This window comes from Ursus americanus, chromosome 21, assembly GCF_024610735.1.
Source record: "Ursus americanus isolate L20-20 chromosome 21, mUrsAme1.1.p, whole genome shotgun sequence".
NCBI classification, from domain to species: domain Eukaryota; kingdom Metazoa; phylum Chordata; class Mammalia; order Carnivora; family Ursidae; genus Ursus; species Ursus americanus.
In genome coordinates, this window is record NC_142147.1 from 52,980,530 (window position 1) to 53,006,782 (window position 26,253).

The following is a 26,253-nucleotide window of genomic DNA, read 5'->3' on the forward strand; positions in this document are numbered from 1 at the left end:
GAAGATGAGGTTCAAATCTGGCTCCAGCAAGAGCTTGATCTGCTCTCCAGAAAACGACATCATGAAATATCTCCATTTTGTAACAGTCTGTTGTAATCTGATCTCAATTTATTCCCATGTGAAACTCTACACTTCAACCCCTCAACACTTTATATTTTTGATGACACAATTTACATCTTTTCACATGAAGTCTCCATTAACAAATTGTTTTAGTCGTAGTTACTCTTAACACTTCCGTCTTTTCACTTTTATACTGAAATTAAGTGATTCATATACCACCATTACAGGGTTACCGTGTTCCGTATTTGTCTGTTACCTGCCATTCCCAGGGAGTTTTATACCTCCATTTGCCCAGGCAGATGGTCTCACAACCTTGCATTTCAGCCGGAGGCACTCCCTTAATGCATTTTGTGTTACAGCCGTATGCTAAATGGGAAAAGCCAATTGCAGAAGGACAAACGTTCCACGAATAAAGTATCTAAGGAAGTCGAGTTCAAGGAAGAAGCAAAGAATATTGTGGTGGTTGCCAGGGGCAGGTGGGAAGGGGAACCCGGAGCTGTTAGTCAAAAGATACAAAGTTTCGGGTATGCAAGACAGATCAGTTGTGAGATCTTATGTACGGCGTAGAGCCTATAGTTACCAATACCGTTTTGTGCACTCAACAAATTTGTTAAGGGGGTAGATCTCATGTTAAGTTTGCTCGTTACAACGACAACGAACAAACAAACAGAACAAAAACCAACAAAAAGCGTAGAGGCACCGGGAAACTTTGAGAGGTGGTGGGTGTGTTTGTAACCAGGATTGAGGTCACAATTTTACAGGGACAATGCGTAAGTTCAAACTCCTCAAATTGCATATATTACATGTGTGCCATTTTTCGTGCAGCAGTTGTATGTCAATAGGTCTATCTAAAAAAAAAAAAAGGAAAGAATATCGCATCTGTGAACCTTATCATCGCTCATAAAATGGAAAGGGATCATTACTGATGAGGGAACAGAGGGCAAGCTGAGGACAAAGCAGAAACTGACACCCCGCAACTCCCCGCCCCCACGGGATGTAAGTGACATTCTTCCAGGAAGTTCCCAACTATCTTCATGTTAATGTCTTGCTAGAGGGGTAAACAACCTTAAGTTGACAATGGCAAGGCCTCCGGTATCCTGTGAATCTTCTTTAACCTATAAAAGTATTTTCTCAACCTCCTTTTTTCCTTACCTCCCCCAACCCCTTAGTATATAATCAGTCACCCCTCACAACCCGGGGCAGCAGCTCTTTCTGCCCACGGGTCCTGTCCCCGTGCTTTCAGAAGCCACCATTTTGCACCGAAGACGGCTCAAGAATTCTTTCTTGGTCGTGGGCTCCGACTCCACTCTACTGAACCTCACCGATATTCCAGAACCTTATCAATTACTATAGACCTCAACGGGTCTGCATGAGGCTCAAAGGATGTATTACAGGTAAAGCGTTTAGCGCAGTAATTAACTGACACGAAAGCTCACACTAACACGCTTCCCTCTGTTCCCTGGACTGCTTCCTGGGAATCGTAAAACTCTAGATGACCTTTCACCGAATTCCTTTAGCCTTTTAGCGTCTCCGCAGGCATTTGGGGGATCGTTACTGCCATCTGGTGGCCACAGCCTGCATTTCGGCCTTTGCCGATTTCCATGGGAACGTGGTCTCGACAGTCAAGAGCACACTCCTTCGTCCTCTGTGTTGGTGGGTTGAGGTTTCAGGGCAGGCTCTGTGTTGGCTCGCTCAGCACTGGGATGGGAGGTTGTTGAAAAGGAGCATTCCAGGCACCTCTACAAAGAGAGAGCATGGCTTTTGCTCACCGGCGTATTTTGTAACAAAACCGAATTTGCACACGGATTCAAGCCCATTTCCTACGTTCGCAGTAAACACACATTGCTCGTCCAACCATAGAATAAAGATGGGAGTCTGCAAGATGTCAGGCAGCTCTGCACACACACTCACAGGCTGCTGAGGGTTTGTGAAAAGCAAGAGAAACAGCCACACGTGTGAGGCTTAACAAGAGGAGATCCTGCCCGAAAGCATCCAGAAGAAAAAGTCTGCGGGGGCGGGGGGTGCCAGATGCGGGGGGGGGGGGGTTTGCACCGCGAATTGGGAAGGGTAATTGGAACGGGCAGTTATTCAACACCCAGTTATTCAAGTATTCGTACTGGCCCTACCCTGTGGTGACCGAGGAGGGCGGGAGACATGACCAAGGAGATGGGCGGATCTCTCAAAACAGAGATGTGGGGATCAAGTCCCCGGGGAACCAGGTGAACACCCAGAAGAAAATCCATACATAGGCTGCTCTTTCTGGTTCCAGCTCCTGTCATGACATCCTGGAATTGCCTAGGGACCCCCCCACAAAGCAGGGAGAAGTGAGTTCGGGTCTCAGGTCTAGCCCCCGACATAGTGAGTATGTTCACTCTGTTTTGTTAAATAAACGGATGAATGGAAAACTACTGTCTGGGCTCGGGTTCCTGGATCCTAGAGGTAACGGGGCCTCAAGAGAAGGGCCTGGGGCCTGTCCAGCAGGTGGCTGGGGCACGGAGGTCCTGGGGATGAGAGACATGGGAAAAGAGGATATGAGAAGGACGGAGGCGGAGGGAGTGACAACAGCTGAAGATCCCCTCCTCCATGCAGTCTTCCTGAGCCATCCACGGGGAGGATTTGAACACTCCCTGCACTGCGCCCCACGAGAGCCCAGCCAGGCAGGACTGGGGACTCCTTGAGGTCAGAGTCTGTCTCTTCACCTCCCAGCCCCAGCCCTAGCCCCAGCACAGCACCAGGCTCACAGGGGGTGTCCAGTGAATGTGGTCAAATGGACAAGCTGATGTCCCCACGAGGCAAGTCAGGGAGCTGATGGCCAGGAACGGGCAGCATCCGCAAGGCAGTTAGACACCTGCACTGCTGAGGCCAGCACCTCTGGGGGCTGCAGGCATGGCGTCCAACATGGCTAGCAGGATGACTGCAGGCAGGGCGGGAGACAGAGGGGGTGGGGAGTGAGAGAAGACCCGGAGGCCCCTGTGACAATGATGAAACCCACGTGTTGTGTGAGCAGGGAGACCTCAGCAGGGAGGTGCAAACAGCAATTCCCACTGCTCAGCCCGATTTTGCCTTTGCATTGACCTCGGACCCACGGCAGAGCCCTGTAGCTGGGAATCTTCCTTCCTGTCCCCCGAGAGTGCAGGCCAGGTCCGCTCTGCTCACTTGTGCCCCAGAGCACCCAACAGAGCCTCCAGTCCCATGGCCCCAGCCTGTTTCCACCCTCATGGCCTCTCCCAGGCATCTCAAGGGCACGAACTGGGTCTGCTGTGTCTCCTCTTTGCCTCCAGCCTGAACACAGAGCCCACATCCACTCTGTACCCAAGACCCTTACTCATCTCTCATGGGCTGGACACCCACAGAACCTCCCAGATCCCATATCCTGAAGAACTGGCTGCCTCTCGGCGCTACACTGGGCTCTCTCAACCGCAGCGCTGTTGAACCTTGGAGCTGCATGATTTTTTTTGCCATGGGGGCCGTCCTGTACGTCGAGGATGTTTAGAAACATCCTTAGTCTCAACCCACTAGATGCCAGACACACCCTCCGAAACCGTGATGATCAAATGCGTCCAGACACTGACAAATTTCCCCTCTGGGGGGAGGCAGGCAAACGCCCTGTTCGAGCACCGTAATGGTACCACAGCCGAGCAGGACTCCAGTGCACCCCCCCACCCCCTCTCACGCCTCTGCTGTGCCCCTCCCCATCAGGACAGGCCTCCAGCTAATCTGAGGCCTGATGGGCAAGACCCACATCCCTGGTCCAGCCTCTGGTCCTGGAAGGAAGAGCAGAGATGGGGGGCAGGACCTGGGGTCTGCTCCTGGTCTCTCCTCCCTGGGTGGGTCTCCCTGATCCCCGGCCGAGGGTGTGGCCAGCTCTGTGCAGAGAGAGGGGGAGCTCTGGAGCTGCGGTTCCTCTTCTGTGAACCACGAGGCCTTGTGCTCCTCCCCAGCTTCCCGTGGGTCCCCCCAGCCTCCCTCCCACTGCCTTCCTCTTCTCCTTCACCCGCAGGAGGCCCACACACCCCCCATCTCAAGATGCTCCCGCTGCCGCTGCTGCTGTCCCTGCTGTGGGCAGGTGAGTGGGCCGAGGGCGGGCCCGGTGGGGGGGGGCTGCCGCTGACCCTCGATTCCCCGCAGGGTCCCTGGCTCAGGACTCAGAATTCCGGCTGCAAGTGCAGGAGACCGTGACGGTACAGGAGGGCCTGTGTGTGCGTGTGCCCTGCAGATTCTCCCACCCCGATCGTGGATACACCGACGATGACCCAGCTTATGGCTACTGGTTCCGGGAAGGGAGTGATTACAGCCAGCGTGTTCTCGTGGCCACAAACGACCCAGATCCAGAAGTGCAGGAGGAGAGCCGGGGCCGATTCCACCTCCTCGGGGACCCCCGGGACTACAACTGCTCCCTGGACATCAGAGACGCACAGAGAAAGGACTACGGGACATACTTCTTTAGGGTGGAGAGAGGGTCTTATGTGAAATATACTTACCTACAGAACCAGCTCTCCGTGCGTGTGACCGGTAAGAAGCGGACTCTAAGAGAGGCCACAGGGGAAGGATGGGGATCCTGGGTCAGAGGCTGGATGGGACTCCCCTCCTGGGAGGGGTTGGGGGTAACCATTGTCAGGACTCAGAAGCAGGAGCTGGACCAAACCCTGAGGCTTCTCACAGGGCCTCATCTCGAACTCTCCTCCTGATTCCTGTGTCTCCCCATCTCCTCACAGCCCTGACCCACACACCTGACATCCTCATCCCAGAGACTCTGGAGTGCGGCCGCCCCGGGAACCTGACCTGCTCTGTGCCCTGGGCCTGTGAGCGGGGCACGCCCCCCATCTTCTCCTGGACGGCAGCTGCCCTCCCCTCCCAGGGCCCTAGAACCCACCTCTCCTCGGTGCTCACCCTCACCCCACGGCCCCAGGACCATGGCACCAACCTCACCTGTCAGGTGACCTTCCCTGCAGCTGGTGTGACGGTGGAGAGGACCAGGCAGCTCGATGTCACCTGTAAGTGTGGGGCTCAGGAGGCTTGCTGTGTTACCTGGAGGCGGCTGAGTGTGGGACCTAGAAGGACTCAAGCACTGTCCCTCCTGTGTTTCTGTGGTTTCTGTGGGTTCTGTGGTTGGGGAGATGACTACATGTATCTTATATCACCCGGCCCCACTGAAGAAGGAAATCCCCTCTTCCCATCCCAGGTGCCACACGGAACCCAACAACTGGTGTCTCCCTGGGACACACCACAGGTAGGAAGGAGCCCCCTCCCCCGGGGTATAGAGGGTGGCGCTCTTCAAAGCTCAGTGCAGAGTCGGGTCCCTGCCTCTTTTTGGACTCACTCACCCTGCTGACCAGCAACCCCTGTGTGTGAACCCAGTGTTTCCTCCCCCTTCCCAGCCCCCATGGCTCTGTGAGCAGGTGTCTCCATCGCCCCCCGCCCCCGCTTCTGCACACCGCCCCCCCCCCCCATACAGGAGAAGAGGAGAACAGGGCAACATGCACTCAGCACATCTGTCCCTCACCGTGCATCTCCGATGACTCCTCCTTCCCGGCTTTTATTCTCCTACCCACTGCTTATTTAAGTGCTTCTGAACAGGTAATACATTCCCGTGGACAAGCATTCAAAAGGCACAGCAGAGTCTGTCCTCAGATGCCCAGTCCCCTCCTGGGAGGTGACCCATATCCATAGGCTGCTCTGAGCCTTGGTGTGTGTTTGCCTAGAGGATTGAGGGGACCTCTGATAGCAGCAGTACCGACTGTCCTGGATCTTCTCCAAGACTGTGCAGTATTCCTTCCCCTGGATGAATTCTGATTCCGTATGTGTCTTCTCCTAATGGGAAATGATGGCATTCGTTCTCTTCTACCAACAGAAACACTGCAACACGGCAAACCATAGCGTGTGTGTGTGTGATTATGTCTGTGGGATACGTTCCTAAAACCCAAATAGCTCAATCGCAGGTTCTTTGTAATCTTGGGAGCAGGGACACAGAGTGGTTATGCTCCCAACAGCGAGGGCTCAGAGTGAATGTTTTCACCATCCGTGCATGGGGCGAAAGTTCTGATCTTGGCCAGTACCTGGTGGCAACTGCGATCTCCATACAGTATTTTCTATGTCTACGCCGTGTTGTTTCCTTGGGGAAAATCTGACCTAAAAGAAAATTCGCCACGTTAGCCATTTCAACGCAAACAGCAGGTGGTTCTCAGGACATTCACGTTGTTATAGGACCCTCACCACGACCTGACTGCATCCACCCTGCACTGTCATCACCCCTAATGGGAAACCCCGTGCCTCTTAGGCAGTCGCTCCCCATTCCCCCTCCTTCTGACCCCCTGCAACCAGCAACCTGCCTTCTGTCTCTGTGGATTTGACCACTGGGGACATGTCAACTCAATGAAATCCCACAGAGTGTCATCTTTCGAGTCTTCCTTCTTTCATGTCAACAAAACATTTTCACGGGTCATCCATGTGTGGATGTATGGGTACTAATCCCTTTTTCTCTGCATGTGCTGTTCTATCCGTATGGATGTGCCACGTTCTGGTCATCCGTGATCAGCGATGGACATTTGCGTGGCGTCTGTTCGGGGCTGTGATACTACTGCTGTGAGCGCTGGAGGACGCGTTTTTGTTTGAACATGCTTTTCAGTTTTCTTGAGCGTGTGTCCAGGAGTGGAAATGCTGGTCGAAGGGTCGTTTCTATGGTTTAACTTTTGGAGGACGATGCCAGACTCTTTCCCAAGTGGCAGCACCATTTTTCACTGCCGTCAGCAGCGTGAGGGTTCCCATTTCTACACATTCTTCCCAACATTGTTATTTCCCTTTTCAAAATAATTATAGCCTCCTAGTGGGGGTGAGGGACTGTCTCAGTGTGGTCTGATTTGCATTTCCAGAACGACTAATGCCGTTGTCAATTTTCACATAGACGTATCTGTCATTTGTGTATCTTCTCTGGAGAGACGGATTAAGTCCTTTGCCCATTTTTTTTTTAAAGATTTTATTTAGTTATTTGACAGAGAGAGACAGCCAGCGAGAGAGGGAACACAAGCAGGGGGAGTGGGAGAGGAAGAAGCAGGCTCCCAGCAGAGGAGCCTGATGTGGGGCTCGATCCCACAACGCCGGGATCACGCCCTGAGCCGAAGACAGACGCCCAACGACTGCGCCACCCAGGCGCCCCCTTTGCCCATTTTTAAAGACGGTTGATTATCTCTTTGAGGATGCATTGTAAGTGTTCTTTCTATGTGCTGGACTCGACGCCCTGTGATTGGCAAACATTTTCTCCCACTGCATGGCTTGCCTTCTTACATCCTCAATGGGGTCAAGACGAACAAAAGCATTCGTTTTGATGAAGTCCAACTTTTTTTTTTTAAAGATTTTATTTATTTACTTGACAGAGATAGAGACAGCCAGCGAGAGAGGGAACACAAGCAGGGGGAGTGGGAGAGGAAGAAGCAGGCTCCCAGCGAAGCAGGGAGCCCAATACGGGGCTCGATCCCAGAACGCTGGGATCACACCCTGAGCCCAAGGTAGACGCTTAACGACTGCACCACCCAGGCGCCCCTGATGAAGTCCAATGTTTGCGCGCTTGTCTAGTCCTGCCGCTGGAAGGGAGGTGTACGGGGTGGGGTGAGGCCCAGGTCCAGGCGGTCCCGCATCCAGTGATGCAAGAAGGCCTGCACGACCACTGCCCAGAGCCCCGCTGGGACTGCAGGACACGGGGCTGTGTACAAGGCCTGAGTCTGTCTTCGCTCCGTGTCCCCACAGGACAATCACGGCCTGTGGCACAACTGGTTCTGGTGGCCGCTGGGGACGCGGTGGTCAAGACCCTGGTCCTGCTGCTCTGCATTATCATCCTCATGTGAGCCATGCCGCAGGGGAAGGGCAGGGGTGGGGAGGGCGGGCATTTAGCCGAGTCCCAGACTAGTGCGGGGGGACTGAACGGGCTGAGGATGGGGCAGGCGGGAGCCCCGCCAGGTGTGAGGACTGCACCGGGTGTCCACGCTGAGATGCATCTCTCGGTGCCTGTGGGGCCAGAGCTGCCCTCTCCCACCTCAGTCATCCCTCCAGCCCCTGAACTGGGAGCACGGGTGACTCAGGTCACCCCGCACCACCACGATTAGACTGAAAGACCCTGGTCTCTCCTCTCAGAGTGAGGTTCCTCAGGAAGGAGACAGGCAGGCCTGCAGGGGGCCTGGAGGAGGCAAACACCGTCCCCAGTTAATCCCTCAGGTGAGTGATATGGGCAGCTCACCACCCAACATCCCATCCACACCTCCTCCAGGATGGCCCCAGCACTGCTTCACTCAGCACGGCCAGAGTGGAGCTGCCTCATTCTTCCTGAACCCACTTCTCTGCTGGGTTCCCGTCACATGGCTGACGCAGCCCCCGTCTCTAGACCAGAACCAGGCTGGGACCTCCCTCCCTCCTGCCTGATCCAGTTAGTCACTTCGTCTTGTCCTTCCTTCCTCCAAAGCTCATCCTGATGTCAGTCTCCTCTACCTCCTGACCCTGCTTGTTCCCATGGCTCCTCTTTCCCTGGGCCTCTACCCACCTGCCTCCAGCCTCCCTCCCTCTCCTCAACACACTGAGTCTTGGGACACCATGATCGTCCACTTCCTCCACAGCAGGAACGGCTATGATTCCTCACCAGTGTCAAGACTGAGGGGCAAAGAGGCTGGATTTGAAGGCCTGGTGTGCTCCGTTTCCTGCCGGACCCTCCACCGAGACCTCCCCCTCTCCCTGCCTCTCTCACCATCTCCACACCCAGCTGGGTTAGGGCTTTCCTGAGCTGAGACTTTGCATGTGCCTTCCCTTCTCCGGAAGTGCCCTTCCCTCCCCAGTCCTGCATCTCCAAGTCCTAATCCTCGTCAGGCTCGGTCTTAAAGGCCACCCAGCTGTGTATGTGTGTGTGTGTGTGTGTGTGTGTGTGTGTGTGTGAATCTCACATGATTTTGAATCGAGTCATATTCAGTTATTAAAAGACTCCTTCAACGACTAGCACTGAACACCTACTATACGCCATCTTGTTTTGGTTTGGGGCGCACAGGTGGACACAGCAAAATCTTGGTCATCCAGAACCTGTCCTTCTGGAGACAAGAAATCAAAAGAAATAAATAAGACATGATATTAGAGCACTTTGGGTAGAAGATGTGTTTGCAGAAAAATCATGCGGACTGAGCAGCACGTGACATTTTGGGGACCGTGTTCCGTCAGCAAGAGTTGAGGAGGTGACAGGTGAGCAAAGTCTGGAAGGCAGGTGACAAAGCAGGTTCTGTATTTGCCTGAGAGAAAATTATGCCAAGAAATGGAGCATGGAGAAAGGGGAGGGAGTAGCTCTGAGATAGGAGGAGGGCTGGCGTGGAAAGAAGAGGATGAGGGGGAGAGCACGGGGGGCAAGGTGGGGGTGCTGGGATGATGGTTAGATCTCGTGGCGGTGCAGACCCCGTGGGAGTGGGCATGCAGACCCCATGGGATGCAGACCCCGAAGCTGTGGAGACCTTGAGGGAGTGGAAGCCTCACAGGGGTGGAGACCCAGTGGTCCGAGCGCAGACCCCATAGGGGTGCAGACGTTCTCCTGGTGGAGACTATGTGAGCCTTGCAGAAAACGCAAGAATCAGGAAGCCTTTGAGGAGAGCAAAGATATGATGGAACTTTCCTTTCAACAGGATCCCCGTGGCTGTTCTGCTCAGGACCAGCCAGAGTGGGTCCACGATGGCAAGACAGAAATGGGGAAGGGCACTGCTGGCGACTCCAGGCAGGACGTGATGCTGGCTGCAACCAGGGATAGTGGGGACTTATTTCTGGATGCATCAGGAAGATAAAACAGACAGGATTTTCTAATGGATGTGGGGAGTGGGGGAAGGGGAGGGGCAAGCATGATGCCCAGTGTCTTCCCTGAGCATCTGGCAGGACTCGGAAGTCAAGGACTTTAGAGATACTCATTCGGAGAATCAGGGATGGAGCAGGCTATGACTGCCCAGTTGGCGCAGGGGTCCAGGCGAAGATGTGAAGTCATGCAGCTAGTGGAAGGGGGTAGTCGATGGGGGAGGAAAGTGGCTGATGGCAACAGACAAGAGGAGGCACCTGAGAACACATTGGGCACAGGGACCCAAGAATGCAGACTGGACAGAAGGGGCGGGAAAGGGGTGAAGGTGTGGTTGGAACACGTTCAGCAGAGTCAGACAAGGGGAGATGGCAGCAGGGGTTTCGAGAAGCCTGTGAGGACTCTGCTGCAGAGAGGAGCAGAGCGGGGTCTGGAGATGAGGGCTGTTCCCTGTCCTTGTCTGCATTTCCCCCAGAGTGGGCATCTCTGATTTCCCGCCTGTATTAGCTTCCTGGGGCTGTTGTAACAAAGGCCACACGCTCGGGGGCTTGATGCAGAAGAAATGTAAGCTCTCCCAGGGAGGTCAGAAAGCTGTGTTCCGAAGGAAACATTTTGCTTCCCTCTGCTCTGCTGAGATCTCCCTGGGACCCTGGGACACCAGACAGGTGAACCAGAGGAAAGTGTACGCAGGTATTTCCTAAGAGATTTATGTGGCACAGGAGTCTCCCAAGGAAATGAAGACCCACAGAAACGGCTAAACCTGAGGGGTTTTGCTCGATTTGGTGAAGAGTGGAAAGTTGGAGCCACCCCTGGGAGAACAAAGGGTTTGAGCTCTGGGTAGTAACTGGAGGGGCTTGATGACACCTGCTTGCTGGATCCTTCTATCTGTCCATCTGTCTTCAGACTTGGGCGGCTCCATTCTTGTGGGGAGAGGGAAGGAAAAGTCACAAAGTCCTTCCTCCACCTGCCATTTCTCAAATTCCTTCAGCCTGGAAGGGTCACGATGCCAAGGTGATACATCTTGGAGGCTATGTCCTGAATCACAGAATCCAGAATCAGGTTTGCTGCCCAGACATCAAGAGTGGTTGAGCTCCATGCTCTCCAGAGGCTCAAGGAGAGAATCCTTCTGCTTCTTGGGGGTGATGGTGGCTGTCAGCATTCCTTAACGTGGGGTGTCACCGCTCCACTCTGGGTCTCTGTGGTCATGTTGCCTCATGCTGTGAGTGCAGGAAGTCACCCTCTGTTTCCCCTTTAGAAGGACACTCGGATAGATTTAGGACCCAACCCAGATAATCTAGGGTGAGCCCCACAGTCCAGATCCCTTCGTCCCATCTGCAAGGCCCTGTTTCCTGTAAGGGAACAATGACAGGTCCCAGGGTTTAAGCCCTGGGTATGTTTGGGGTCATTATTCAGCCCACTGCATGGCCCGAGGGATTTTTCCACCCCTAAATGTCCCCCATCGGGCCCCCGGACCTTCGTTCCCTGTTCTTCCATGTCCTGATACACTAGTGGGTCACTTCAAGCATGACACACGTCTTGGGGAACAGGGACCTGCCCTTCTGTAAAAGCCACTCTTAAGGGACCTAAAAGAAAAGGGGCAGAGAGAAGAGACCTACAAATATGTATCTGATGAAAGGGTCGCGTCTAGAATATATCAAGGACTCTCAAGACCAAACAAGAAGTAAAGACACAAACGGGGGCGCCTGGGTGGCACAGCAGTTGAGCATCTGCCTTCGGCTCAGGGCGTGATCCCGGTGTTATGGGATCGAGCCCCACATCAGGCTCCTCCGCTATGAGCCTGCTTCTTCCTCTCCCACTCCCCCTGCTTGTGTTCCCTCTCTCGCTGGCTGTCTCTATCTCTGTTGAATAAATAAATAAAATCTTTAAAAAGAAAAAAGTAAAGACACAAACAAAACCTAATTGTATAAAAAATTGTGTCTCAGCGACAACAACAACAAAACCCGAATCAACTCTAGTTACATATGGGCAATGATTTGAATAGAGATTTCTCAGAAAGTATCCCAATGACCACTAAGCACAGGAAAAGATGCTCAGCTTCTAAACTCATCAAAACGTGGATTGCAAGCGCACAATGAGAGACCCCTTCACACTCCTTCCAATGCCTATTACAAAAAAACAAAATGGAAACCAAGAGCAGGAATTAACAAATGTTGGTGAGGACGCAGAGAACGTGGAATCCCTGTGTTTTGCTCGTGAGATTGTAGAATGGCGCGTTTGCTGCGGAATCAGTACGGCAGTTCCTCAACAACGTACACACTGAATTACCACGAGATCCAGTAATTTCACATCTGGGCATACACCCAAAGGGTCAAAGGCAGGCACTTGAATCGCTCTTTCTACATCCGTGTTCATGGCTGCATTATTCATAAGCGCTGAGAGGTGAAAGCAACCCAAGGGTCCACCAGAGAAGAGCAGATAATCAAAAGGTGGTCTGTCCACCCAACTTCGCAGAATTGAAGGTGATAACAACGGAACGTCGCTAAGTCTAAACGAGAATAAATTTAATCATTTAAGAACACATCAAGAAATCACTACCCTTCTGCTAAAATTGCTAAAATTTAACAGGCTGTCAACATCCAGTGTTAAGGAGAGCGTGGAGCTATGGAATTCTGGAACATGGCGGACAGGCGTGGTAAAGGTCCAATCCATTTCGGAGAGTGGTTTAGCAATTTCTAGTAGTGTGAAACATGCAGTTACTCTTTGAGCCAACAATTACACTTTGGGGGAGGGGTCTTCTTTCTTCTTTAGGATTTTTTATGTCTATTTTTTAATTGAAGGATGTTTGACACAATCTTATGTTAGTTTCACAATTATACTTCTTGTATATACTCGTGAGGATGAAAATACGTCCGTTAAAAGTTTCACTTTCATATAGCCCAAACTTGAAAATCTCCAATGTCTATCAATAGGTGAATAAATAAAAGATTATAGGATACCCATATAATGGAATAATAGTCATCATATCTTTTTTTTTTAAGATTTTATTTATTTATTCGACAGAGATAGAGACAGCCAGCAAGGGAACACAAGCAGGGGGAGTGGGAGAGGAAGAAGCAGGCTCATAGCAGAGGAGCCTGATGTGGGGCTCGATCCCATAACGCCGGGATCACGCCCTGAGCCCAAGGCAGACGCTTAACCGCTGTGCCACCCAGGCGGCCCAGTTAGTCATCATATCTTATGAACTACAGATACCTCTTGGATCTCTTTCAAAAGTAGCATGCTAAGTGAAAGAATACAGAACACACAAATGAGTCCATTTCTAGGAAATTCTCAACTAGGCAAAATTAGTTCACCATGACAGAGACTCGGTCAATGGTTACCTGGGGCTAGAGGAGGCACTAATGGGCAGCAAAGAGGTTCCAGAAACCCATTGTGTTGGTGCTTATGTTCTATGCCTCGACTGTGGAGGTTTGCGTTGGTCATAAGTCACAGAAAGGCACACTTTAAGAGGGTACATGTTACCTTATAAAAAGTACAACGTTCATTAAAGAAGCATAATGAGAACGTACAAAACCTTCCCGTCCGTGCAAATGATATAACTCTCTCGACTATAAACCCAGTTGCATTGGGTCTTCTATTACGTGCCACAATCCTACACTTTGAATAACCTGGAATAAGGTATGATTTCACTAATTGGGACTGAATTCCCTATTTATCAGATGAGATGCAAAAACAGCTCTATGGTAGTGATGTTTAAGGAACATTTCTGTAGGTACCACTGTGATTGGAAGGCCTTACAATTGTATGACGGCAAATGCAATTATCTGGTTCCATTGTATACGTAGACATCAATGCTTTGCCAGATGTGTACTTCACAGAGTGAGATGGAAAACCATGCCAGCAGAACCCACAACGTTAATTACAGCTGTATGACCGCGCCGCTCGTGGTTTCTGCCGTAACACGTGTTCTGAACCACATTTCATCTCCAGAAGCTGATTTTGTGCATCACAGGAAATGCCAATTTATGTGATGAGGAACCAGAAAAACTGCTTCAGTCCACACTCTGCTGTATAGACAACATGCATGGAAAAGATTTCCCACTGGCTCATGAGCATTGTTCTCCCTTCTCTTTTACATGAAGATACCACACAGTTTTCCTTTCGGAGATGCCGTTGAAACGTCATGAATCGTCACAATAGAAGTAAAAGAAAAAAGAACCCATCCTTGTGTGTTTGGAAAATACCCAGTAGGTCAGCAGACTTTAAAAAGTCCAGGTGTTTGCAGCTGTGAACCCCGCAGGGACAGCACCGTGTGTCTACGGAGGAAATGGTGCCCTTCGTGGGGACCATGTCACGGGATAGACCAGGTCAGTCCCATCTGTCTTGTCCCCAGTTCCCCCAACACAGATGTTCACTAAGCTTATGGAGAATGAATGAATGAATGAATGAATGAATGAATGGCTCCTGCCTTCACTTCACCCAGGATCCCTTCTCTTCTGCCCCAGACGCACACTCAGACCTAAAGAACCCTCCACGTTGCAGGACAGAACAGCCGAGGGGCTAGATGAGACTGTGACTCCGGGTCTAGCCGGGAGTTGACTAGCTCCCCGGTGTAGACAGTGCTGCTCAGACAAGCCCCTCAGGTGGGAGGACCTTGGGAGACTCACTGTGTCCCATGCCTCAGGTGTCCTCAGAGGTCCTGGTCCAGGCTCTGGTGCCAGAGGGAAGTGCCGAGATGGGGGGCTGCACACGGGCTCCGCTGCTGCTCTCTCCTCCCTGGGTGGGTCTCCCTGATCCCCAGCCGAGGGTGTGGCCAGCTCTGTGCAGAGAGAGGGGGAGCTCTGGAGCTGCGGTTCCTCCTCTGTGAACCACGAGGCCTTGTGCTCCTCCCCAGCTTCCCGTGGGTCCCCCCAGCCTCCCTCCCACTGCCTTCCTCTTCTCCTTCACCCGCAGGAGGCCCACACACCCCCCATCTCAAGATGCTCCCGCTGCCGCTGCTGCTGTCCCTGCTGTGGGCAGGTGAGTGGGCCGAGGGCCGGGCCCGGCGGGCGGGGGCTGCCGCTGACCCTCGATTCCCCGCAGGGTCCCTGGCTCAGGATCGGAGATACCGGCTACAAGTGCAGGAGACCGTGACGGTACAGGAGGGCCTGTGTGCGCGTGTGCCCTGCAACTTCTCCCACCCCACGGACTACTGGACCCCGTCTTCCCCTGCCCTCGGCTACTGGTTCCGGGATGGGGTCAATGAAGTTCACGGTGCTCCAGTGGCCACAAACAACCCAGATAGAAAAGTGCAGGAGGAGACCCAGGGCCGATTCCGACTCCTCGGGGCCCCCCGGGACTACAACTGCTCCCTGGATATTAGAGACGCCCAGAGAAAGGACTCGGGGACATACTTCTTTAGGGTGGAGAGAGGTCCTTACGTGACGTATACTTACAGATGGAAGCAGCTCTCCGTGCGTGTGACAGGTAAGAAGCGGACTCTAAGAGAGGCCACAGGGGAAGGACGGGGATCCTGGGTCAGAGGCGGGATGGGACTCCCCTCCTGGGAGGGGTTGGGGGTAACCATTGTCAGGACTCAGAAGCAGGAGCTGGACCAAACCCTGAGGCTTCTCTCAGGGCCTCCCCTTGGACCTTCCTCCTGATTCCTATGTCTCCCCATCTCCTCACAGCCCTGACCCACACACCTGACATCCTCATCCCAGAGACTCTGGAGTGTGGCCGCCCCGGGAACCTGACCTGCTCTGTGCCCTGGGCCTGTGAGTGGGGCACGCCCCCCATCTTCTCCTGGACGTCAGCGGCCCTCACCACCCTGGGCCCCAGAACCCACCTCTCCTCGGTGCTCACCCTCACCCCACGGCCCCAGGACCATGGCACCAACCTCACCTGTCAGGTGTACTTCCCTAGAGTTGGTGTGACGGTGGAGAGGACCAGGCAGCTCGATGTCACCTGTAAGTGTGGGGCTCAGGAGGCTTGCTGTGTTACCTGGAGGCGGCTGAGTGTGGGACCTAGAAGGACTCAAGCACTGTCCCTCCTGTGTTTCTGTGGTTTCTGTGGGTTCTGTGGTTGGGGAGATGACTACATGTATCTCATATCACCCGGCCCCACTGAAGAAGGAAATCCCCTCTTCCCATCCCAGGTGCCACACGGAACCCAACAACTGGTGTCTCCCTGGGACACACCACAGGTAGGAAGGAGCCTCCCGTCCATGGTGGCATTGACTGGCCAGGGTCTCTGTCAGGTTAAGTCAGAGTGGGACTTAAGACTCAACAGGTGGGGGTATGTTGGGGGGCTGTGGTTAGACATGAGAAGCCCCCTTACCAGTCCTCTCCCATACCCTCGACCTCCGCTCTTGCCAGGATGACCTGCCGTTTTCCCCACCATCTTGAATATGCTCTTTGTCTTCCTTTGGTCTCTGAAGGCCTGAGGCATTTTCAGTAAACTTTATTTTTAGAAGGGGAGTTTTAGGTTCTTGGCAAAATTGAGCTGAAGGTAGAGAGATTTTCCCCAAAGCCCTGCTTTTACGTGCATAGCGTCTTCACTGTGAACATCCCCCACCAGAGGGTACCTTTGTTATGATAAAACCTCCATGGGCTTGCCTTTATCACCAACAGTCCAGAGTTGATAATATGGTTCTTTCTTGGTATTGTACCTTCTACGGCTGGGCAATTTATAATGACATGTATCCCTCTAGTGGTATCATGCAGAATAGTTTCACGGCCCCAAAATGTCTCTGGGCCATTTTTTGACCATCGTTCCTCAGCCCTCACCTTGACCTCTCTCTGAGCCCAGCCTCACCTCCACTGTTCTATTCCCATTGGTAATGTCATCTGGCCCCTACTGGGCAGGGAGCCCCATTAGGACTCTTTCAGTGCCCACCAAATAGCTGACACGTGATGCCCAGAGACACATCCCTCACTTTGGGTGTTGGGCTCCTGGGAAGCATGGCCAGGAAGGACGAGGAGAACTGAAGGTATGAGATATCCCCTGCTTCCACCTGCTCCTGGAGGCACGAAAGACCACCTTTGGCCCTGAGTGATAGGACTACTGGAGGCCAGGAGAGGAGATTCACACACCCTCCCTGGAAGGAAAGAGGGACTTTCTGCGTCCCACAGAGTTCTGTGCATATGTCTCTCTCTCTCTCTCCGGAGTGCCCACGAGGCCCAGAGTCTCTTGGTCCTGCTGCAGCCAGGTCTGGGGTCTGTTGCAGAGAGACCCTGTATGGGGAAGAACCTGGGTCCTTGAAGAGATGGCATTGGCTGGACAGAGTGTACGGGCCAGACCGTGTGGATAGAAGATGCCACATAGACCACGTCCTTCTGGTGGAGGCTGAGGTCCCGCAATGGGTGGGAGACCGGGGCTGAACCCTGGACGGGAGGGGAAAGGTGCTCCTCTCTGCATGCTGGAGAGGAGGGGACTCATGCCTGCTCATCAAGATTGGAGTTCTCCCCAAGTGTCTCTGTCTACAGGGAAACTGGGGACCCGGTCAGGACTGATTCTAGGCGCCATTGCGGGAGCTGGTATCACCACGCTGCTCGCTCTCTGCCTCTGCCTTATCTACTTTGGGTGAGTGGGGTGGGTATGCGGGAGAGGGGGAGAAGTGGAACTTGGAGGGGTCGTGAGGTCCTGGAGCAAGGGTGAAGGGTGCCAGGCATGAGTGTGTTCCCAGCCCAGGTCCCAGCAGTCTGGGAGCACAGGGACCTTGTTAGAAAGTCTCGATATGAAGGCTCCTGGGCTCGCCCCACCCTCAACCTGCCTCAGAAGAGTGACCCTATGTCAGAGACCCTGGTGTCTCCATCAGAGTGAAGACCTGCAGGAAGACAGCATCCCGGAGAGCAGTGGGCGTGGACAGCATCCCCCCGGGTGTAGAGCCAGATCCCTTGGTGAGTCACGTGGGCGTCCTGGCACAGGCATCTCCTGGGGCGGCCCGCAGCCATGCTCCATTCTGCATGCCCAGAAATGAGGTCATCACCTTCCTGCTTGTTTGAAAATGGAGGTTTTATTATTCAGGTATCTGAGGCCAACCGATCAAGAGGTGATTGTCACTGAAAAGTCACTCTGTTATTCAGTTCCCAGGAGGAGAGGCACACTGCGCCACACAGGACCACGTGGGGCAGGGCTAGGGTGGGTCAGGAGGCAGGTGGGTAGGGCCTTTACTGCAGTTTCCATAGGAAAGGCACGGTGAGACAGGGTAAGCAGGCTCAGATTTGGCTAGTTTGAATCATTTCAGCAGGCTCTGGGGTGTTGGGGCATCCCTAGTTGCCTGGCCCTGGGGTGACCAGGCAGAAGAACAGTGGCCCAGAGGGGTTGTAAGGAGGGGTTGGGGTGTGAGCTTTGGACGGATTGGTTTGCATGTGAAAGGCATCCTTGCACGGAAGTCCTTCACTATCTCTAGAGACTGGCTAGCCCTGGCAGGGACGGTTCCTCTAAGGTTAGCAAGGCCCCAGATAGCAAAGCCTCAGAAACACGTGGTGAATGCACTCCTAACCATATTCTTCCTGCTGGTTGTCTGCCTTTCTGATGGCACTTGTGTCCCTGATGCTCCGCCAGAGACCCGACCCTGTCCTGCCCCAGCCTGGCACTTCTCGCACCAATATGCTGCCGAGTAGCATGTCTGTGCTTTGTCTCAACACGGCGTAATGCAACCACTCCCTCTGAGCTGAGCTCCCCTCTTAGTCCTTACCCTACTGCAGCCCTCCCAGCTCTCCTCCATGAAGATCCTTGTCCCATACGCCCCAGTCTGGAAAGCACTGCTCCTCCACACTGCCCAAAGTCGGGGGCCCAAACAACTTGGCCCGGCAGTTGGGGCAGGAAACCCAGAGTCTCCTCCAATGCTTCAATCCCCCGCCACAGCCTGCTCACTTGCCTCAAGCAGAGTGAGCTTTTCGCATCTCAGAATCATTGCTCGGCTGTGCGCGTCTTCTCGTGTGTCTATATCATCCCACCCTGGTCCTGCTCATCTCCGAGCTCCAACTGACGTTCATTTATTTAAAACTCTGACTAAGGGGGCGCCTGGGTGGTTCACATCCGACTCTTGATCTTGGCTCAGGTCTTGATCTCAGGGTTGTGAGTTCAAGACCCACATTGGGCTCCCTGCTGGGTGTGGAGACTACTTTTAAAAATAATCAATCAATCAATCATTCAATCAGTCTCTGACTAAGGTGGGCACCACTGAGGTTTCTGAGCACATGATCTGCAATCACCATGCATACATCCGTTCCTTTCACAAATACCTCCCCCTTGTCGATTGTTCTGGGTGCTTGGGTAATATCTGTGTTTTTACAAATACATGTGTTACAGATATAAAATGTCCCTGCAGTCAAGGACTTACATTCATTAGGGGGGAGGCGATGAAAACGGTGAACAGATAAGTAGCAAAAATATGCAAGAAATTGACAGGAAATGGTGCTTTGGAGGGGAATTAGGTGGAAGAATGGGGGACTGGAGTCTTTGAGAAAACGCCCACCAGAGCCGAAGTGAAGGAGTGAAATGTGAGCCCTGAGAGCACCACTAAAGCTCTATGTAAGCAGGGTTGGGGGGGTTCCGAGTTGGGGCATGCCTGACGTGTGGGAGAAACAGCAAGTTGGACAGTGTGCCTAAAGCAGAGCTGTGTGGGGGTGGGTAGTGGGTCATGGTGGGTAGGACATGCATATGGAGAGACATGGGGGCTGCAGTTCACCATAATTACCTATGTGTTTTGAGAAGCATGACAATGTAAAGGAAAACCACACAGAACTACTATCTCCAACACTTCTGATCGCTAGATGTGTGTGTGGTTTTCCCCACAATTCAACTCGATTCTGACACTATCTACCTGGAGCTAGCATCAGATCCCACAGGTGACGGGCTCAGTCCCGCAAGCCTGCCCCACCCCCCTGCAGAGGCCGGTCGCAAGCCTAGGTCGTCACCTGTGCTTCTGACCAACGAACTGGCTGTAAATTGGAGGTTCCCACACACCCCCCTCCTTAGTTTTAATTAATTTGTCACAGCAGACCACAGAACTCAGGAAGGCAGTTTACTTACCGTGTACCAGTCTATTATAAAGGGATGTGATGAAGGATACAGATCAACATCCAGATGGGAGAGATGCATGGAACTTCCATCCCCTTTCCAGGTGTGCCCACCCTCCCAGCACCTCCACACGTTCACCACCCCAGAAGCTCCCTAGCCTCCCCCCCTACCCTGTACTATTGGGATTTTTATGGGGACCTCCTCACATGGACATGATAAATCATTACCTCCATTTTCAGCTCCTCTCCCCTTCCTGGAGGATGAGGACATGGGGCTGAAACTTCCAAGCTTCTAACCACGGCTTGGTCTTTCTGTGACCAGCCCCCATTCAGGAGCCCACCAAGATTTACGTCATTAGAACAAAAGATGCTGCTGTCATCCAGGAAACTCCAAGGGATTTAGGAGCTCTGTGTCAGGAACCAGGGTCAAAGACCAAACATTAGAACAAAAGATGTTCCTAGCGCTCTTCTCACTTAGGAAATTGTAAGGGTTTTAGGAAATCTGTGCAGGAATATATATGTGGCAAGAGTCTGGAGCTCAGGACAGGGGTTCAGGTGGGAGGCACAGAGATTTGGGGGCAACCACATCAAGTCGGATAGTCGATGAAGCCACAAAGGAGAGGAGAGGTCCACAGACGGAACCCTGGGAGAGCCAGAGATACAAGGTAGAGACGGCAAGAAAACCATCGAGAAAAAAGAAATGACCAGGAGAGTGTAGGGTTGGTTCCTGATAACCAAAAGGAGGTGGAGCTTTAAGGAGAAGAGAATGCTTATTTGTTTCAAATGCTAGAAAGTCCAGGAAGATAGGTTTTCAGAAATGAACCTTAAGTTTAGGAAATGCCGTCACAGCTAATTTTGACAAAAGCAGATCTGGTTGCCTGGGAGAGGAAGTTAACTTGATTGGAGTGAGTTCAAGAGAAAATGGGGGGATGGGAAGTGGAAATACTCTCGAAAAATGTGGCCATAAGTCTAGAGAAATTAGTCTGCCGCAGAAAATGGTCATACTTCTAAACCCCTTGGAACTTTCTGTGTGATAAGAGCATCTTTTGTACTAACAAGGTGACTCTGGGTAGGCTCCTGGATGGACTGGTCACCAGAAAGACCACCCCATGATTAGAAGCTTGGAATTTTCATCCCTGCCTCTCCCCCATTCTCCAGAGACAGGAGAGAGGCTGGAAATGGAATTAGTGTTCGATCATGCCTACATGATGAAGTCTCCATAAAAATCCCAAAGTATGGAGTTCGAGGAACTTCCAAGTTGGTGAACACATGGAGATGCTGGGAGTGCACTTGGAGAGGGTGTAGAAGCTCCCGCCCCCTCCCCACACCTCACCCTATGCATCTCTTCCATTTGGATGCTCATCTGTGTTGTGTCTTTTATCACAGACTTTTATAATAAGCCAGTAAACGGTAAGTAAACTGCTTTCCTGAGTTCTGTGAGCCCCTCTAGCAAATTAATGGAACCTGAGGTGGGGCTCGTGGCAATTGCTAATTTATAGCCAGTTGGTCAGAAACACAGGTGACAACCTGGACCTCCAACTGGCAGGTGAAGTGGGGGTGGGGGCAGCCTTGTAAGTCTGAGCCCTTAATCCGTGGGCTCTGGCACGACCTCTGGGTAGAGAGCAGCAGAATTGAGTTGCACTGTAGGCCACTTGGCTGGTGTCGGAGAATTGCTTGGTGTGGTGAAAACCTCACACATCTGGTGTCAGAGGTGTTGTGAATGTGGTAGCAGTGTGAGAATAAAGAAGACACACCCAGAAGAAAAGGAAGCTTTTCATAAACACCCTCCTGTGTGTGTGTGTCCTGTGCCAGAGAGACTGGGGTTGAGTTCATGACCAACGGACGTGTGACCTTGGGTAGCGCCTAAGCTCTCTGAGTATTAGTTTCTCTTTCTGTAAAATTATAGTCTTTTCCACGTAGGTCTGAGTGAGTGTTCGGTAAAATTTGAAAGCAATCAATAGTGTTATATTTGTTACATAAGAAACGTCTGATAAAAGAATGGAAGAAAGAACAATGTCCTGTGAGAATCAAATTCACTTCACGGACCCTCTCTGCCTTCTCCTCACCCTACCCCACACCCTCACTGCCTTGCTCTGACCCCTTCTTTGCTCTCCATACAGGATTACCAGCGGGAGTCCAAGTCAGCCCTCCCTGCTGAGCCCCCAAGCTCTGCAGCCGTGCCCCCCACCTCGCAGATGGAGCAGGAGCCGTATTATGCCTCCATCAGCTTTCAGAGGATGAAGGAGGCCACCTGTGCAGAATACTCAGAGATCAGGACCCAGTGAGGAACCACCTAGAGCACAGTCTCAGAGGGAGCATCCGTACCCTCCAGGAAGGGGGACCCAAAGGCTGATTCTTGGAGAGTTAACATCCCCATAGGCAATGGATTTACGGACTCCTGCATGTGAGTTTCCTGCTATATTGGAACTAAGACTTTGCAGTCAGAGAGGCCTGGAGTGGAATCCATGCTCTTTCATTTATCAACAGTATGACATCAGGCAAGCCATCTTACCCCTCCATGACTCGGTTTCCTGCTTTGCCAAATGGATGTGAGAAGTCTCACCTCACAGGGTTGCCATAGGGAGTAAATAAGAGTGCATATAGAAAACACCCAGCGGAAGCCCTGCGGCACTGTGAGAGTTCAGTGCACCCTAGTTCCTTCCCACTTGAACAGAAAGGTGTTGGTGACACTTCACCTAGAGGCTGGGTATGCTCTGTCTGGGACACCACATCAGCAATGTGTCAGTCTCACTTTCAAAACCCTCCCATGTTGTAATCATTTTGCAATGTATACATATATCAAATCATTACATTGTGTAACTTAAACTTACACAATGTTATGCGTCAATTATATCTCAATAAAGCTGGAAGAAATAAACTGTAGATACAGATGTATTCCTTAATGATAAATATTGCTGAATATTTATCAGAAAAACAAAACCCTCCCCCTGGGTCCCTTCCCTGACTTGGTCTCCAGCATCATCCCTCTCCCCTCCTGAGTCTTCCCTTTCCATCCTGCCTGCCTCCTACTAGTCTTGTTAGAGGCAAAATCACATATTAACGTTTAGAGAATTTCCTAAAACTCAGGGCTGACCACAGTCAAAATATCTCCCCATCTTCTCAGCCCCAAAGACTAATTTAAAAGCTTCTAACTTGACATTCCAGGTCAAGGGTCAGAAATTTTTTTTAGAGGGCCAGATGCAAATATTTCAGGCTTTGCAAGCTGTAAGGACTCTGGGGCAACTATTCAACTCTGTGTTTGTGATGCAAATGCACCCATAGACATTCTACAAATGAATTAATGTGGCTGTGTTCCAACAAAACTTAATTTGCAAAAGCAGACACTGGCTATAGTTTTCGGACCTCTCTTCCAGGTTGTTTTCAATTTCACCCAGTCTGCTTCTGCATCCCCATCTCCTAACCTATCAATCCCTCCTGTCATTCTCTAAATGCCCCCAGGCTTGTTCATTCCTCACCACCTTCATGCATCCACGTCCCTCCTCCAGGAAGACCCATCACCAGGTCATCATCTATCTGGCACCTTCTCATCCTTCAAAATAAACTGAAAAATAGATGTCAGGGTTGAGATGGTTGGTGGAGGCAAGCAGGAAATTGTAATCTTCCTCCTGAAAAACCTACTATTTTATTTAAAAATCAGCTTGAATAAAAACAGCCCCACATCCACCAGTAGCACCAAAACCATGACAGGGATAAAGCATAAGATCATAAAGTGATCACAAAGTGCTATAAGATCACAAAGTGACTCCTAAAAATAAATGGAAGAGTCTGGTGTGGTGTAAAAGAAATGTCTGGGGCCTAACTCTCCCTGCCCTACATCCAAGAGGGACAGCTGTCAGACTTCTGTTTATGGTAATGTCAGGCTGGGTGACAGGAGCCAACCATCTGTTGAAAACACTGAAAGTTGATGGTTAGACTTTTGATTGAGACAAGTTGTGATCAACACATTGGTCCCTGCTCCTCCCTCTACTTGCAACTAGAAACCCTGTAAATGGTGCAGGAAACAAAGGAGAATTCTGGAATGTGGAAAGAAGAACATGACTTGGTTTAGGCCCCCAGAACTGGGGAAGTAATAGAGAGGGAGAGCGTCTTGGTTCTCCCATCCAACAGAGGAAAGACACACAGACCCATCATTTCCCAAATTCTGACAGAAACAGAAGGCAGCCAGGTAGGGCCATTTCTCTCCTGCATGGAGGGGAGCCCTTTTGACAATCAGGCAGGCCCAACACCACCAACAAGGGGGATCAATTGGAGGCAGAAATATGTGTCCAGGAAACACTTACCTTCTCCATCAGACTTGAGATATCTTCTCCTGCTCGGAGGCACTGGAGCAGGTGGACAGAAAAGGAGAAAGGGATCCAGGCATAATGTCTAAGACTCCTGACCCTGACCCTAAGTTTTCTCCTTTGTCAAATGTGAAGACTAGCCTCCTCACTTTCAGAAGATGTGTGTGTGTGTGTGTGTGTGTGTGTGATGAAGCAAATTATTTAAAGGAACAGTACAAGAGGCCAGTAAGCAGAGGGCCTTAGCAAGAAGGCTCAGCCAGATGGGGCAGACAGACCTCATCCACAGGAGGAACAATAGGTTGAGAGTGAACAGGAGAGGTGGCCGTGGAGAAAAGAGAGGAGGCCGGCACTCCCCACTCCTGATTGTCTGCTTCCCTGGATCCATCCATCCCCACCCCTTTCTGCTCCTGGCTCCAAACCCAGACACAAGCATCTGGGTCACTGCTGCTGAGCTGGGAGGTAGGTACCTGAGCTCAAAGCATGACCCTGTTTCAGCACCGCGGACAGCACCAACTCCCCTCCCTGGGACTCTCCAGGGGTCAGTGTCTCCTGCTGGATGGAGAGCCCCCAGGGTGCCAACCATTTATCAGCTCCCAGTGCAGAGTGGGAGGAACCTGCGGAAGGGTCTGGTGACATCCTAAGTCAATGATGCCGGTCAGGGGTGTCTGGGACCTTGTAGGGTATGCTTCCCTCCTCGGACTTGGGCTCTTTGCTCTCAGAAGGTGTTAACCAGGGATTGGGTGCTGTCCCAAGGTGAGGTTTAGGCATGGATGTCCCCAGTAATTAGAGGTAATAAGAAGGCCAGTCTTGGGACATTGTTGGCAAGAAAGTAGTAAGGGGACCTAAGGGGGTTCTTATGGCATTTAGAGCTGTTTTAAGACCTTGGGAGAAATAAGGTTTCCATTTAGTTTTGTAACTGGCTTCCTACCAAGCCTGAATAACTTCAAGATTTTTTTTTTCTTTCTCCATTTGAATTGATTTTCACTCTTCCAGTCTGGGATGGGTTTTTCCTCTTTCCGTGTTTTCTCACATTTCTGTCTGGAGGCTTCTGGTCCCTCGATAGGTGGACTCAACCACTCCAAGTCTCCCACCTCCGCCCAGGTGATTCTTGCAGTTACTAGCCCAGGCTGTCTGGAGCCCCAGAGTTGGTAAGTAGCAGTAAGTCTGGGTCCTGTTGATAGACTGTAAACAGGAACTTCATGCCCATCCAACATCTTCCCATTTGTGTTCCTCTCTTTCTGGTCCTTCCCCTGCTCAGGAATGCCCGTGTGGGGGCTGACTTCCACCAGCCCCCTCCCCTAGGGTCCCTCCAGGTTCTACTACACCAGGTGATCAGACTCCTTCCCAGGCAACCCCTTATCTGAGTCCCCCAAACACCAGAACAGGGTTCACCATTGCTCACCCCCAGAGCCAGCATTCTACAGGACAGTGACCTCACTCAGCTTTTCTCTGACAGGGTTGGAGACCTCTAGAAAAGGAAGGATGAGAAAAACTTGAGCTGCTTTGTCTCTTAGGATAAGGGAAAATCCTGGACAGGGGAGCCCAAAGGGAGGGGCCAGGCATGGGAGCACTGTGTCCATTGTCTCCCAAACCTCTCTCCCCACCCTTAATCCCTCTCCACACAATAGAGAGGCACTTTGCTAATTTTGCCCTCCCCTACACAAACAAACAAATTTTTGTTCACCTTTCATTTCTGGTCTTCCAAACTATTTCCTATGGTTGTGAGTGAATAGATGCAAGGAGAGGAAAGTCACCTATAGGTAATTTTCTTTACCAAAATTAAAACAATACTTTAAGCAAGATTCTGCTGTTCGTGTGTTTACATTTATGTAAATGCTGCCACTTGACACATATTTATCACCTGCTATGAAATTTATCATTATTGTGCGTGAAGCGCGTCTACACTGCTTGTGAAAAATGCACATTCTGGCCTCCAAGGACTCACTTTTTATCTTGGAAACATAAATACACAGTCAAGGAAATTCATCTCCTCACCCGCTCTCTGCCCACCCCTAATCTGTTTTCCACAGAGAAGCCAGAGGGAATTCTAAAAACCCAAGTATCATTTTCAGCTTCGAAGCCTCCATTGGTTTCCAGTTGCCCAAGTGGAAATAGCAAAACC

The 26,253-nt window shown here is 51.7% G+C and overlaps 2 protein-coding genes across 5 annotated transcripts; both read left to right on the forward strand.

The window, feature by feature from the left end:
• The first annotated feature begins 4,003 nt into the window (after positions 1 to 4,003).
• LOC123777975 (myeloid cell surface antigen CD33-like) lies at positions 4,004 to 9,178 on the forward strand. The gene is made up of 6 exons (XM_045775083.2): positions 4,004 to 4,126; positions 4,189 to 4,572; positions 4,776 to 5,054; positions 5,243 to 5,290; positions 7,801 to 7,894; positions 8,185 to 9,178. Exons 1-6 carry the CDS (start codon positions 4,087 to 4,089, stop codon positions 8,255 to 8,257), a joined length of 918 nt encoding a protein of 305 aa, XP_045631039.1. The 5' UTR covers positions 4,004 to 4,086; the 3' UTR covers positions 8,258 to 9,178.
• A 5,525-nt stretch (positions 9,179 to 14,703) lies between these two features.
• Positions 14,704 to 22,692, forward strand: LOC123777973 (myeloid cell surface antigen CD33-like). Of its 4 annotated transcripts, XM_045775079.2 has the most exons (7): positions 14,704 to 14,839; positions 14,903 to 15,286; positions 15,490 to 15,768; positions 15,957 to 16,004; positions 17,287 to 17,383; positions 17,619 to 17,700; positions 21,948 to 22,692. In XM_045775079.2, the coding sequence occupies exons 1-7, from the start codon at positions 14,800 to 14,802 to the stop codon at positions 22,110 to 22,112; spliced, it is 1,095 nt and encodes a 364-aa protein (XP_045631035.2). In that variant the 5' UTR covers positions 14,704 to 14,799; the 3' UTR covers positions 22,113 to 22,692. The 4 variants fall into 4 exon arrangements, 3 of the variants coding, with proteins under 3 accessions (XP_045631035.2, XP_087727343.1, XP_087727342.1); XR_015728181.1 differs by having other exon boundaries at positions 14,777 to 15,286; positions 17,487 to 17,700; positions 21,948 to 22,015; XM_087871216.1 differs by having other exon boundaries at positions 14,785 to 15,286.
• The last annotated feature ends 3,561 nt before the right edge of the window (positions 22,693 to 26,253 follow it).

Excerpts from the sequence above, each read along its gene's own strand:
- LOC123777973 (XM_087871216.1), top strand. The coding sequence starts at position 14,800 with ATGCTCCCGCTGCCGCTGCTGCTGTCCCTGCTGTGGGCAGGTGAGTGG. Across the intron at positions 15,287-15,489 it reads GCTCTCCGTGCGTGTGACAG|CCCTGACCCACACACCTGAC; the intron begins GTAAGAAGCGGA and ends ATCTCCTCACAG. Across the intron at positions 17,701-21,947 it reads GTGTAGAGCCAGATCCCTTG|GATTACCAGCGGGAGTCCAA; the intron begins GTGAGTCACGTG and ends CTCTCCATACAG.
- LOC123777975 (XM_045775083.2), top strand. The coding sequence starts at position 4,087 with ATGCTCCCGCTGCCGCTGCTGCTGTCCCTGCTGTGGGCAG. Across the intron at positions 4,127-4,188 it reads GCTGTCCCTGCTGTGGGCAG|GGTCCCTGGCTCAGGACTCA; the intron begins GTGAGTGGGCCG and ends GATTCCCCGCAG. Across the intron at positions 4,573-4,775 it reads GCTCTCCGTGCGTGTGACCG|CCCTGACCCACACACCTGAC; the intron begins GTAAGAAGCGGA and ends ATCTCCTCACAG.